The 14,665-nt window shown below is 46.6% G+C and overlaps 1 protein-coding gene across 1 annotated transcript; it reads right to left on the bottom strand.

Annotated features, from left to right (window-relative positions):
* Positions 1 to 9,865: 9,865 nt before the first annotated feature.
* TATDN3 (TatD DNase domain containing 3) lies at positions 9,866 to 14,618 on the bottom strand (the record flags this gene model as incomplete). Its single annotated transcript, XM_010284735.1, has 7 exons — positions 9,866 to 10,088; positions 10,446 to 10,526; positions 11,714 to 11,826; positions 12,042 to 12,097; positions 12,510 to 12,619; positions 13,782 to 13,844; positions 14,459 to 14,618. Coding segments are annotated over 7 exons (727 nt in total), but the record flags the coding sequence as incomplete, so codon positions are not given.
* Between the last annotated feature and the right edge of the window lie 47 nt (positions 14,619 to 14,665).

The raw sequence follows: 14,665 nt of genomic DNA, 5'->3' as shown, positions 1-14,665 counted from the left end.
GCGGCCCCTTACAGCCGGAGCGCAGGGTGAGCGGGGGCTGCACCCTCCCGTCTCGGACTGGACAGAAACCCAAAGCAGCGGGCTGCGATAAACACTCAGCCCCTTTTTTTCCAGCCCCACCTTTGCATCTGCTATGCCAGGTCCAAAGGGTGTAAGTGGAACAGCTGGCAGTGGACTATACCCAAAACACCCTCTCCTGGTCACTCAAACTGGCTTATGGCCCGGAGACACGGAGGGTGCACCGCGAAGCGGCGGCGCTCCAGAAAATCTGATCTTTCCTTTCCTCCAAACACCTGTTTTCCAGTGATCGCTGCTGGCCGCGTGTTACTTCACGGTTGTTGCTATTTGCATCCATCTGAAGTTTAAGAGGGTCTCTTGCAAGTGTTGGATTAGATTTAACTTGTTTTTATTCTGCCAACGCCCAGGACGCCTATGCGAATACAGCTGTGACCCTTCCCCACGTGTGTGGAGTGCACGCAGCATGCTTACTTATAATAATGCAGCATCTGTATGAAAACAAAGAAAACAAAGATCTTGGTACTCCTGAGGTTAATATTTATATCACGAAAATAAAATTAATTTCTTTGTAACAATGTTTTTTCCTAAATACTGATAACATTGGGTACAGAAGAAAATCATATCTACAACAGAATAAGGGCTTTAAAACAGACCCAGATCTTACTTATGGCGATCTAACCCCAGTGATTTCTCAGGTTTACACAAAAATAACAGAGCTGAGGTACGGAAGTCAATGCCCTAAGAGGTCTGCATAAGAAGATGACAAGCTTCTTTGTTCCATCCTCCTTTCTCCATTGCAAGTTAGATATATCAAGGGCTGAAACCTGAACTTGAGTCAAGAAGGAGTTTTTAAGAATAACTGGACAGGAGGCACATCCATGTGGTGCAGCCTTGCACAGTCAAATCACTAGCAAAATTCCCCGGAGGTGCCAGCAGGCCCTCTTTCATTTTTCTCCCCTTGCTTCAACGGGAACCTCTCCTCTGCTACGTCATGGAGCACGGGAGAGAAAATGAAGCCTTGAGAGCAATTCTCCCAAGTCTAAATCCTGAGTGGCCATTTTAGGGGAGCATAATCCAGTTATCACTGAAAGGATGGTGTAAGTACTAACAGAAACAGGTGAAGAACCATAAAATGAAGTCTCCTTCGGGAGAAAGTCTGGGAAGTCTCCCATATCCTTAGCAGAAGCACAGCTGGAAAGGAACATTTCTCTAGTTCGCGTCTGGCGGCACCGCCACTCTCCTAGATGCAAGAGATCACAAGTATTGTTATTTTTTCATCTCAAGTCATTGAACACTTGGATAAAAAACCTGTAGTGTTCTTTAGAGGATGCCTGCGGAGCTGTGATGCAGGAAACGGGTGTCGAGCCTCGTTAAAGCCCGATGTATGAAGGAGACGCTGTGTGAAAGGTTTCTGGCTCACACCGGCAAGTCCAGCTGTTTTGCTGTGGCCAGCTGCAGCGCAAGGACTCTCTGCTGCTCCTCGCGTTGCTGAGGCATGGACACGAGCCATAGAGTGAAGCCCAGCCCAACCTGCACCAAGAGCCAGCTAAGACTTCACAAAACACAACAAACTTCAAACTGTGGAGATCTAGTGCCTTTGCTAGCTTAATTTTCTCAGGAGAGTAGCAAAAGCTCTTAGCAATAAAGAAACAGAGCAGAAAACAGCCCCGTCCAAAAGGCAACATACCTGGTTCTCTAGCTTCCCTATAATGTTTTAATTGCGAAAACAGCACTTCAGACATCTCCTATCAATACCTACCCTTGTGGGATTTTGCAATTTTTCGTTTGACTCCCGCACAGATATTTAACCAGGAAAATATAGTTTTGGGTTTTAATCCCAACTCATTTCATATCTATCCATACAGAGGAATGTAAATGACCGGAAATTACAATGAGTGACATGCACCTGAACACAGTTTGCATATAGTCAAATCAAGCAAACTCTGGGTATGCAGAAATCAGAGCAGATGACCTTGCAAATGGCCACCAGCTTATCTTTGTATTTTTCAAAGAGCGGGAGGGCAGATTCCATGTCCTGTAATAAACCAGCTCACGTGCTCTGTGGGGACTGCTGGGTGCTAAGCTGAGCCACGGCAAACAAAACCACACGCAACTGCATTATTGGGCATCCTGAAATACAAGTCGTGAAAATGACCGTTTGGGACAGCGGAGATCAGTCTACTGTGTTACTAACAGCCTCTGAAGAAACTAATTACCCAGCCCTTTCAGAAGAAAATGAAAAGACAGATTCAAAGAGAGTTGGAGGTATCTAGTCCAGGTAACTCTGCAAGTGAGCAGAGGAAGAAAGACCCCATTCTTCCTACTTTGGCTGAACTGAGCCTCATCTTCTAAGAGCTGGGAAACCTCTGAGAAAGGCGTCTTGGCAACTTACTAGGTCTCTGGCAGCCTGGTCCTGAGTGGAGTCCTTCGCAGAGGAAAGGCAGCTGTCAGTGACAGCGAACGGGACTCACTGAACCAACGTGCCAGACCAGTCCCATGAATCACTGCCTTCTCAGCTGAGCCCTTCGTCACTCTGGGCTCTTCAAGAGCACAGGATCATGTTCAAGAGCTGCACCAGCAAATAGCATATGGACACAACAATTTCCCACGCTCCCTGTCCTCAGCTATGGTAAAACTTCACTGTGGGCTTCCAGCAATGAGAGCCTCACCCAGTGCCATGTGGGATGGAGGGTAAGTGGGCAGGAGACTTCTCCCCATCCCTGGGAGATGGGGCAAGACAGCCACTCCCGCTGAACCTCAACTCCATCTGTCACTGTTGGCAACAGGGTCAGCACTTACCATCTTCAAGCGATGCCCCAGCGTTCACCCTGCCTTGCCACAATCTGCATCCACCAAGACAGCAGGGATGAAGCAAGACCACTGCATGCAGCTGCACCTCTCCCCCCCCAAAAAAAAGAAAGCGGCGGGGGGGGCAACCTAAGGACTTTGAGAGAAAGCTCTGAGCATCCTGATACTACAGCAGCCTTCAGGTGCTGATCATGAAACAACTTCTTTGAATAAATGGCCCCACATACACACAGAGATTGTCAATGGGTGTGCTGCACTCACTGGGAGTGCAGACGACAGGATTTGACGAGAGGATTTCAGAGAGCGCTGACATCTGCTCTTGCATGTTATATACCACATTAGCCCACTGCACAGCCACTTGCCACTGCCTCAACTCAGTTTAGAGGCCCTGTGTAGTACAGAGCTGAGTTTCCACCCTGACTTTCCCAGGCAGGAATAATGACCCCTAAAGAAAAGGGAAGTTATCTAGTGATGCTTTGATCGGAGCTCCCCACATAGTGCTCCATTTAGCTTCTTCCCACAGCGCTCGCTCTATTTGTTCGCTTCCTCCCACTTTGTTGTGCGTCCAGAAATGTTCTGAGCACAAAAATACTCTCTCTATATATCTATAAGCCAGTGCCATTCAGGACTTCAAAGCTGCCCTCTCCAGGCAGTGCACTTCACAAGGACAGACCTTCCTGCTAGATAATCCCAGGTCCTTTGCATTTCATGGGTTCCCCAGTGGTCATGTGCTGAGCTAAGGAGGTCCCAAGCAGCAGGTCCAGGAGACGCAGCATCCAACATACACACATTCTCACAGAAATCAGTTAACATGGTCATGCTGTCTCCTAGTCCCCACCCGCAACTCACCATTTTTTGCAACGGTCAACAAAATTTGTCAGATGGACAAAGTTCTTGGAGATACAAAATTCCTACAAGGTTGGTGAGAGTTGGTGGCCATGTAGATGACACCGACCCTCTCCGTTCTCCCTCGAGGCTACCAAGATAAGAGGCACACACCCAGCTGCTGAGTCCAACACTGGCAGCCATCCAAACATGACCTGGCTACCCAGCTCTGGGCTAATCTCAGCACGTGCTACCCCTTGCCTGCCTGGCAATCCAACAAGCACAGGGAGGCGACGTGGAAGAGAGCTGGGGAATTACAGGGAGGCCACAGGGACGCAGAAGAAAGCCAAGGTACTGTGGTGGGCACAGCCCAGAGGGTACGCAGAGGAGCTGGTGGTACCACAGCAGGGATCAGGGACACATACAGGGAACTGGAGATACAGCACCAGGAGTGCTGGGCCATCATGGGAGCGTTATAGTACACGGGCAGAAGACTGGGATTGCCACGGTGCAGAGGTCACAAATCCCTGGCGGAAAAAAGCTTTATTGGTTGTGCTACTCACAAGATTACTTGTTTTCTGTCAATGGGGGACACATGTACTTTACCTCTACTGCGGCTGGTCACCGACAAGGAGCCAAGCGCCTCTTTGCGCTCTTTGGTGACAGAACACGCAGCCCTGGCACAGCCGAAATAGCGGATGCAAAAATCTGAATATTAAAAAAGGTAAACCCAGTGTCCACACCACGTCACAGAAATAGGAAACACACATGGGAAGGAGCCAGGCACCTCACCTGGACCATGGCGCTGCACTGCCCATCGGCTCCTGAACCCCAAAACACGCCGTGACGGAGTGGGCTCGATCGCACTGACAGTGTTCTGGCTTGTCCACATCTCACCCCCTGCGCTTCCAAAATGGGGGGATGGGGCCCTGCTTCCCCCCATGTCAGTGATGCTTCGGGGTCTTTCAGGAGGCTGTACTCGCTCCCATGCCGGGAAGCTGAAGGTTTGCTCAGCCGTGGCGCCGGTGCTCTGCCGTGCCGGGCTGGGCGCATCCGTACACAGCCCCTGACCGTGGATGCCACGCAGCCACCTCGCCTGCCCTCAAAGGCAGTGTACGTAGACATATTACCTCGCCCAGGCATTGCACACAAAATCCATTTATTTTGATGCTGACTGGCGCTGTGGTAGGACATCAGATCCGTCCCCAAGCGCCGTTGCAGAAGCAGCTTGCTCTTCAGATCACAGCCCGTTGAAAACAATCCAAATCTCCCTGTTCTGTGCATGACCCGCTCCTCTGCATTTTTTTTTTGGCTTTGCGTTAAGACCCTCGATGCCACCTGTGCACTCACTACAAGATAAGACAAGACAAGCGCTCCACGCGCCAGCAGCTCTGCGCGCCGAAGCCCTCCGCGGCGGCCGAGCCAAACGCCAGCACTGCGCGTTACGCCGTTTTCTAGGGCGGACAGGGGCTACGCCGTGCTCCTACAGACTCCTCGTCCCACTGCCTCATTGTTTATGCTTTTTTGGGTGAGCCACATCACCATTTTCATCCGCGGACCTGGGTGCAAGAGCAGCACCGATCCCCTGCGTTTGCATTAAGCACCCCGTTGGCAGCATTGCTCTGCGCACAGCACTGAGCGTCTGTGGAGATGGGTATCAGTTCCTGCCCCTGGCACGGTTTCATCGGGGCCACGATCCTCACTATGTTTTTCTCACCGTTTTCATCATTCACAGCAACTCAAAGAGGGGGAATAAAAATTTGCCAGGCCCCAGAGGGGGTACTTTGCACTCCCTGCATGGTGGGGCCACCACGCAGTGCAGCGAGGGTTATCACACCCGCGCACCAGCTGATCCACACCAATAGAAAAGCCAACCCCAGCAGGGGAAATGGAGGGATGGATGGATAACCACCTGCTGAAGAGGAAAACGCTGAGCAAACTAGGTGCTATGGCAGTTCATATCCTTTCTTTGATCCCAGCTGTATCTTTGTACTGCGTATAGAAAGCAGAGAGAAGAACAACAAACCTTTCTGCTAAGCCAATGACTCTCTCAAATGCATTTTCCTGCTCTGTAATGGGAACGGAGGCTCAAACCCTAGCCTGCATTAATGAAAAAACAAACAAAAGCAGAAGTTCATTAGTGATGAAAGTTGCATTTCCAGCCAATTATTTATTTGTTTTTGCCTCTAAAGACCCTATCTATGCATTGCATAGGAGCCTATTGGAAGCACTTCCAGTAAAAGTCTTTGGTCAATTTGTTTAAACTCTTACCACAATAAACAGCAGGATTAAACAGCGTATCATCCACTTGGCCTCATCACCATCTCCTCACTCGTTCCCATGACGAAATCCGGAAAAACTCACCACCCTCACAGTTTTTCCCAGAGTTCAGCAGATTCACGCCCTGTTAGTCCATGACTAAAAACAAGTTTCAGAAGAAAGGGGAGGGGAGGGTGCTCTACCTGCAGCCCTCCAAAAATTGAGTGAGCACAGATAGAGCCCTTAGACAGGCCCTTAGCTGTTGGTCCTGAACTCAGAGGGGATTTCCAGGATCTGAGGAGTTCAAGCGACTTACGCTGAACCTTTTAGTTCTACTATACCCACCCTACTCTTGCAAATTACTTGGCCTTCAGGCACAATCACTTCAGTAGTGTTCCACACGAGTCCTGCAAACAGCTTGGCATGGGTGGAGAAAGGGCAACACCACCAGCCAGCCCAGGAGTTGCAATTTCAGCATCCTTCCAGTCCCTACTTCCGATCCAAGGTGCTCATTGAACGAGGAAGGTGCAAAGCACCTCTGTGGGATTTTGTAGCCGTTGATGTCATACACTGGTCCACTCTCTTGCCTCTATCAACAGACAAAACCACTTTAGATGCTCTCTAGATCTACAAGCTCCGCACCACAGCCTATGGAAAGTACCTTCACGTTGTTACCGTCACCCTGCATTGCCCTCATTCTTTATGCCTCATGTTAAGCTGTGCTCTTGCTGTAAGCCCTTGCGCGCGTGGGAGTCCCTAGTGCACGCAGCGCATCCGCATGCATTATTTTAAGCCTGGAAAGAACCGAGCAACATGGGGCTCTTTTTTCTGGCAGAAGCTGTACCAGCCAGAGCTGCATCGATAACAGAGTACTGACTAACGAGCGAGGCGCTCTGAAGGCACTAATTATGCCAAAGAAATCACAAACTTTCTTGATTTTTCGATCACATCACATCACATCCATCCTGCAAGACAGAGAGACAGGAGGAGTCCTACAAAGTGCAATCATCAGATTTGCTGATCTGCTGTTTGTAGCATCCCTGGGGAAAAGTGATGGCTAAAGGTATTAGATGGAGCTTGGGACCTGCCACTTTCCATACTGCTGCAGACCATCTGTGCCGTTCCATCTCTATGAGACAGAGGTCACTGGGGCTGTTAGTGTCCCTCCAAATTAATGGCATGATTGAAAAGAAAACTTGGTTCCCAAGCCCTCTGGACCAGGCATTAGCCCAGGACTGCAGGCAGAAACACAAGCTCTCTGCTCAATTCCCCTTTCAAGGTAAAGACACAGGATGACTGCTGTGTGATCAACGATGTTTTTCAGCCCGGAAACCACACTTCCTCCCGCCACGTGTTGGCTACCACTGGTCCCGAGCGAGCACCTTAAAAAACTGCGTTTCCTGCACAACGCAACCATTTGATTTCCAGCGCCTGCCCCCCACCCCGGGGCTGGCTGCAGGCGGCTGGGGCACGGCTCGCACCGCAAAACCAATGGCCCAGGGGCAAGGGTGCTAATTCCAACCCTTGTTTGCTGTTAGGGATTTAGGGATGCAGAGACAGGGTGGGAACAACACTGTGTTTTCCTTTTCTGGAGCACCAGGCCACCTACGCCACGACTTCGCTCAGGCGCTGCAGGTCTACGGCGAGGACAAAGCGGGTCCCTGCCCCGCTCGCCCTACCCACGGCTGCTGCAGGGGCAGGTGTCCCTTGCCCAGCGGGAAGCAACTTCGTCTCTCCTTCCCCAGCTCCAACCATGGTCCCACGCCACTGCGAGCATGTCTGGACCCTGGGACAGGGTGTCCCTCAGAGCCCCCCAGGGCGCACGCGGGGCTGGCTGCCCTCACAGCCCCGCTGCCCAGCTGGGAGCTGCGGGACATGAGCAGGTTTTTGCAGCGCTGCAGCAGTAAAAGGGATTCAAGAGCCCAGGCCAGGTATCATCTGTCCGTGAGGTTAAGCTTGAACCAGAGCAACGTTATGCCCTTGCAAAAAGAGGGATTTTGAGCCGACTAAATTCTTGATATTCCCCTTTTTGCAAAACCAGTGTTTTCATCCAAGGCTAAGAATTTCTTAGAGACTAATAAGGCCAAAACTCTGCAAACATTTGGGCACTGCCTGACGTTTTACCGGGAGCATCTGCGTACATAACTGCATTCCCATGCAATACTTGGCAGCCTCCCGTTCCCACAGGCAGCAGGAAGCACGTGTAAGACTGCCTGGTATCACCCCTTTAGCATCTCTGGTAACAACATGATTATTAATCATTGTTAATCACATTAATACTCTTTAAGACTATTGCACACCTGTTCCCTAGCACCATCTGGAGGCAAACTCTGTCCTTCACCCAATTTAGTGGAAAAGGTGCTTGTAGATGCAGGATACCAACTGGCTCTGACTACTCCAGGTCAAACACTCTGCAAAAATTCAGGTGTTTGCTGATCTGAATAGGCATTGTAAGAGAAAAATTATCCAAGTTTGGTTGTTTGCTGCAGGCCAAAAACTGTTTAGGAACATGCGTTTAAACTTAACAAGCTAGGCAAAAAGCAGAACACAGTTGTTCTGCTAAAGAGAGGAAAAAAAACTTCTTGGCAATGTGGTTTGAAGAAACCGAGGAAGAAAACAATAGAGCAAACCAAAAATCTAAGAACAGTATCACATAACAAGCTTTTGCTTCCATTTTTTCCTACCTGGGAGCTGATACCTTTTAAATTTGCATCCTCCTCAAAACAGGAAACCAAACCCTTGCCTTGCAGTCCTACACCCAAAAGGCAGACACCACATTAATTCAGAACAGGGCATTACAAACCATTTTGCAAAGGGTCAGCTGGTAAGATGCTTTAACCACGAAGACAGGAAGGAGTCTGATCTGAAAAATCACATAGACGCTCAAGACATAGAAGACATGTGCCCAAAGTTTAAAAGCCAAATGCTCTCACCATGGGCTGGTATGACAGATGATTTTGTACCTGAAGTGGTCCTGGACAAAGCTAACGCTTGTGTATTTTCTTCACTGAGCTAGTAACACTGCCCTCCTAGGGAGACAAAGCCTCTGCTTCCCTAGTGGTCCTCCGAACAATCGAGTGTCACACAACCCACCTCGTTCATTGCCGTCTTGTACTCAGCCAAATTTTGCTCAGTGTTTCAACAGGCCCACATCCACACAGGTGCTGTGAGGGATTGTACCTGAAGTGGTCCTGGACAAAGCTAACGCTTGTGTATTTTCTTCACTGAGCTAGTAACACTGCCCTCCTAGGGAGACAAAGCCTCTGCTTCCCTAGTGGCCCTCCGAACAATCGAGTGTCACACAACCCACCTCGTCATTGCCGTCTTGTACTCAGCCAAATTTTGCTCAGTGTTTCAACAGGCCCACATCCACACATCGTGTGAGGGAGCACACGATTCAGTTTTTAGGACACTGGCCAATGTAGCAGAATCCAAAGCAGATGGGTACCTCCAAGACGTCCCAAAACTGGGCTTGTCTCCCTTTCACATCCCATGTCTCCCAATACTGAGCAGTCAGAAGCGCAAGTCCTTGAAGTAATATGAAACGCGGGGTTCTTCCTTTGAATATTACTTTAAAAAACATAAATCTTTAAAAGCCAAAGTAAACCTTTCTCAAAATAGAGAAGATTTGAGCTACTGTCAAGTTACTGTATACAAGGGAAAAGGAGAGGAATAGAAGGGCTACAATTCTTTCGTTCCAACTGTATTGTGAAAGAAATCAGGTGTTGCTTCTGCACCACAAGCAGAGCCCAGTAAACACAACACAGAATGTCCATCCAGCTGGGGGTTTTTAATGGCTCAGAAAGGGATGTGCAGTCTGCAAACCCTAACAGGAGCTTACATATCACATGAGTGGGCCCACAACTGAGTGGCTTCCAGTCAGCAGAAACTAAAGAATGAGAGGGACGTTAAATACCACACAGAGGCTAGGAGCAGCTGAGCAAGGAGTCTGGGAAAGACGAGATGCGCGTTGGTTTTATTCATTATACCATAAATAATAGTTTCCACAATATCATACACTTCAGTTTCCAAGTCTATATCCGAAGAAAGTTCCGAAGTTTGGGGAATACTTTCAGTGCATTCTGTGTAGTCACTTCTATAACTTCTTCAATTGAAGTTTCTTTTATTTTGGCAACATATTCTGCAGCTATGTAAATATTTTTTGGTTCATTTCTCACCTGAAAAAAAAGCCAAACAGACCAGAGCAAATTACAGATCCCTACCGATGACAGGTGTTTCAGATTCAGTACTTCAAGACAACCACAGTCATCTGAAACACAACTTGTGGCACCTGAGACAGAGAAATTACATGTGTCTATTCTTCTTGGATTATTTTCCCCTTTGCCCGTTTCTAGAATTTCTTCTCCTTTCCCAGCCTCAGGAACACAGACTTTTTAATCTCATCATTTTCACTTGGCAACTTCTTTCATCCCTTTGTCCATGCTTACACTACTTCACCCTCCCGTGCCCGTAACTAACCTCCATAAGGTGTGGGTTTGGATATGCATACATAGAGTCCCTCCCCCATCACTTACCTGTTTTTCAGGCCCCAGAGCAGGAGAGTCCGTTTCTAAGCACATACTTTCCAGAGGTAACAGTTTTACAAGCTTCTGCTTCTTGAAGAAAATAAGACAGCTATTAAACACTTCATGCACTTAGACCTGTGGGGAAAAATGCATGAAGAGAGGATATTCTCTGTATTTAAAAACAGTATCAAAAGACTTTGGTGCCACTGTCTGCATTTTTATCAACAATTTCAAAATGGAAGCATGAATACCAGGAGCGGCTCGAGAAGTCCCTTCAAGTGAGGATTATCCTGTTTTCTAAATAACTGAAGTACCATTACCAAAACACTGAATTCATTGTCATTTATCAAATCATGTAATTATATTGCACAAAATACCCTATATTTAGAGTTGCCAATGCAATTTTTAATTTGCTATTTTTCTGTATATACAATATTTGTGTACCTTTTTCCCATCTCTCCTTTTACCCTTTAGCCCCAGTTTGCTTTCCTTTCTCCAAGTTCCTAACCTTACCTGTGTCCATCTCTCACACCCCCTCCGCTTGAATCATGCCTTTCACTTTCCTGCATTTCCTGAGCTTATCACAGAAAGTGATAATGGTGCAGGATGGAAACAGACTGCTACCCCAAAATAAGAAGTTAGCATAGCTTGCAGCAGCCCAGAGCAGAAACTAAAAGAGCAGCCTCACCAAATCAAGGGCTGAACCTGACCAATCATGTATTTAAGTAATTTAGCTGCTTCTTTGCTGGGCACACCTTGTGATAATCACAATTTTTCAAATGTCTAACTTAAGCCAACTGTGAGCAGATTTCCTTTTGAACAAAAAAGGCCATAGCACTGAGAAACTAGTTGTTTTCCATGTGTCACATCCCTACTCTAAAATGGTACAGTGACAGAAGCTTCCAAAGAAGAGTTCACTAGAAACCACGTAAGAAAAAAATTCCTATTTTCTTAACCCTTGTTTCTCAGGAATAGCAGAACAGTTTTAGGCAAAATTTCGCCACAAAGGTCTAGCTATGACAAAAGCCCCAGGTAGAAATTTAACCAAAGTAAAAACGTGAAACACTATAAGCAACTGAAATGTCTATGGAGAAGTGTCAGGCGACAGCAACCGTAAGCCAGTACTGCTAGTCCCACTTCAAACTGTACAGACTTAAAACCCAGGCTTATTCTTGAGCTGCACTGTGAAAATAGTCCCGTTTGCCATCAGGATAAGCTGTCAGCTATCACCTGCAATCCCCAAGCACCGAGAAGTAGCAAACCCCTTTAAAGCCTACCTGTTCACTCCTTACAATGGAAGGAGGAATGGAGAAGTAGTATCCGGCTTTCACCCCTTCCATTGCTACAGATGGCTTCCCATCAAACGCATGGAGCAACACCCTTGTAGCACCTCCGAGAAAAGCAGCAAACCAAATCATTAGCAGTGTTTACAGTAGGTCTGCGATGCCAGCTTCCAATGGAACCTCAGTCCCATAAAGAATGAATACTGAATCTCTGCACTGTTCCTCCCAAGCTTCACGTACACAAACTGATGTGACGATATGGCACAACTGAAGAAATTCTGTTGGCAAAAACCGTGACCGAGAAAATGCATTAAAAACATACCTTGTTCCTTTAAGAGATTAATGGTTGGTCTTCCAGCTGAGCGGGAATGAACATTTCTGCACAGCAAGGAGAGGCCCAGCATTAGGAAATTCAGCAAAATACTTTTTTTTGTAAACACAACAGAACTAACAGCAGCTTGGGAAGAAAATAATTAATCTGTATTATACCTTTCACCAGGAAAAATATCTAGAGACATATATATATGAATCATTTTAGTTACAGTGAAGATACAGGGACATATCAGCAACAACATAGCAGGGACAGGACACAGAAGACCACTGTATTCACGTGCAAACATAGGGAAAATTCTGTAATTAAAATTCAAACTAGAGACTGACAGGACACTAATGCCAGTTTAATCCATGTAAGAAAAGTTCTGTGGCATCTTAGTAACTATAAATCCTAGGAAATATTTCCACATGTTACTGAGATCTGGCAAATCCTCCCTCTAGTATAAGCAAAACCTACAAAGGCAAATCCAGTCTTCTTGCTAACTCAATCTGCTTGATCAAAACCTGTCTTTGTCCTTCCTTCTGTTCATCCGTGCTGGCGAATCTGGGAGTGAAATCTAGTCCAACCTACAGTACAAGAAAAGAAGTGAAAATGTTTTACAGACCTAACGCTTGACTAAACCACAATACCATATATAAAGAAAAAAAAAAATGCTTCAAACCTGCAAGGCATTTCAAAATATATGTACTAGAGACTGCAGTTAAAATGAGCTCAACTGTAGCTTAGCTTGGAAAGGAATCCATTCTCAACCATAAGCTTTTCAACTATCAAAGCATCTGTGGACAGACAGTTACTAACAAGTGTATTTAACATTTTAATCTATAACTTGTTTTCTGGGGTTTCGTATTCCATTGAATATTATTTCAGATTAAATCTCAAATCTGGATCTCAAATACAAGTAAAATTTCTGACCTGAATCTGTAGCTTTAGTCCTATCTCTAGCAAAAATTACACATTAATTCTATACTTTTTTTGATTTAAACATGTTTGGGCAAAATTTAAAGTTTGTCAAAGCAGCGCCATTCATAGCTATACCAACCAAAGTCCTTGATATACAGTACAACATAGTAAGTTTAGCTACAAAGCTCTACCAATAACTGCTTTTTCTGCAGCCAGTGCAGAACCAGCCATAAGTCCCTCCAGTACCAACACACAAAAGAGGCAGACTCTACCCCAAAGCCTTCAAGCTTCAATTAGTTTGTAAACAAACGTAAGACACGAAACAACACATGTATAGAGACAGATGAGGGATCACAAGGAAAAAGGACTGTGCAAGTCACTGAGGTGTGTTGAGGGATCACAAGGAAAAAGGACTGTGCAAGCAATTGAGGTGTGCCAAAATCAGAGCTTAGCCTAGCTTTGTCAGGGAAGAAGGCGGGAAGGATCTGAATGAGGATAACAATGTGACTCAACACTTCACTGGGCCAGAGAATTGGTAAAAAGACATTTGGGTGTAAGACAATATAGCACAATTATGCAATTCTTCCTACTAAATCCACCAGCACAAATGCCATCTATTTCCTAATAATGATAATGAAGGAAAAGAGGCAATCTGGCAAATCTATGAAGCACAGCACATTAAGAGAATTACAAATGAGACTTAGCGCTTGTTCAGACTGACAGTAATACTGCATACACAAAACCAAGCAGTCACTAAGTTTTTGTGATTCTGGTGACAGATGCTGCTGAACTCACAGACATTTAAACAAGTTACAGGATTCTACTTACTTCTCCGATCCCCACCAATTTATCTTTGTAGAGTTCTATAAGCGGCAATGCAGCATCCAGATCCTACAAGAATAAATTAAAGATGCAACCCTCACTGCCCTTACAAGATGGAAGGGGTATGAACTCAGCATTATGATTCAGTCGGTGTTTCCTCTGTTGTTTTTAAAATCTGTACCTTAAAACTTGCCATTACTGCGAGCTGTGTGGTCAGGCAGATTTTAGAAACCTGTGGGATTTCCCTTCTTTACTTAATGACCCTTCATCTCAAGTTCTTATTTCCACCAGAGCATAACAGGTAATTAAAACAAGGGCCATAAAAAGCCTGGTAACATTAAACAGCTGCAGACAGCTCTCTAAGTTTTTCAGGCTAAGGGCCTTCCACTCTCCAAAGGGACATGCGCAAACACACGTGTGCTGTTCGCTGTAAGCAAAGCACTCACTTGGGATTTTTAAAACTGTTTCACTGCATCATGGCCAGATGACTCCAGCGAATAATTCTGCTTTAGGTCTACCGCAGAAAAACGACTGTGCTAAAAGACCCTGGGATTTGGTCTGCTGTCTTCTGTATTACAGAAGCACATAAAGGTCACTGGGCAGATCAGAGCATGCCCTCACCTGCCCTGGGCAGTCCCTGCAGCATTTCACAGCTGCACTAACCTAACTTGCATGCGTTTTACCTTCAGAGTAACGCTGCGCTGCTCCTCTGGCGAAACCTCTTGGACTGGGTGCACCCCCAGGCACGGCAAAACAAACCCTGGGAATCTGGACACGGAACAGGTATCAGAAGTACGACAGACAACAGAAAAATCAAGTTTAAAGTCAAAAAGAAAAGCCAGCCTGACCAAGGAAGAGGGCGGCACGTCCCCCGTCTGCTCCCACGCCGC

Source organism: Phaethon lepturus, unplaced genomic scaffold, assembly GCF_000687285.1.
Source record: "Phaethon lepturus isolate BGI_N335 unplaced genomic scaffold, ASM68728v1 scaffold45623, whole genome shotgun sequence".
Classification (NCBI taxonomy): Eukaryota; Metazoa; Chordata; class Aves; order Phaethontiformes; family Phaethontidae; genus Phaethon; species Phaethon lepturus.
Note: the sequence above shows the minus strand (reverse complement) of the source record. Positions and strands in the feature narration are given on the sequence as shown.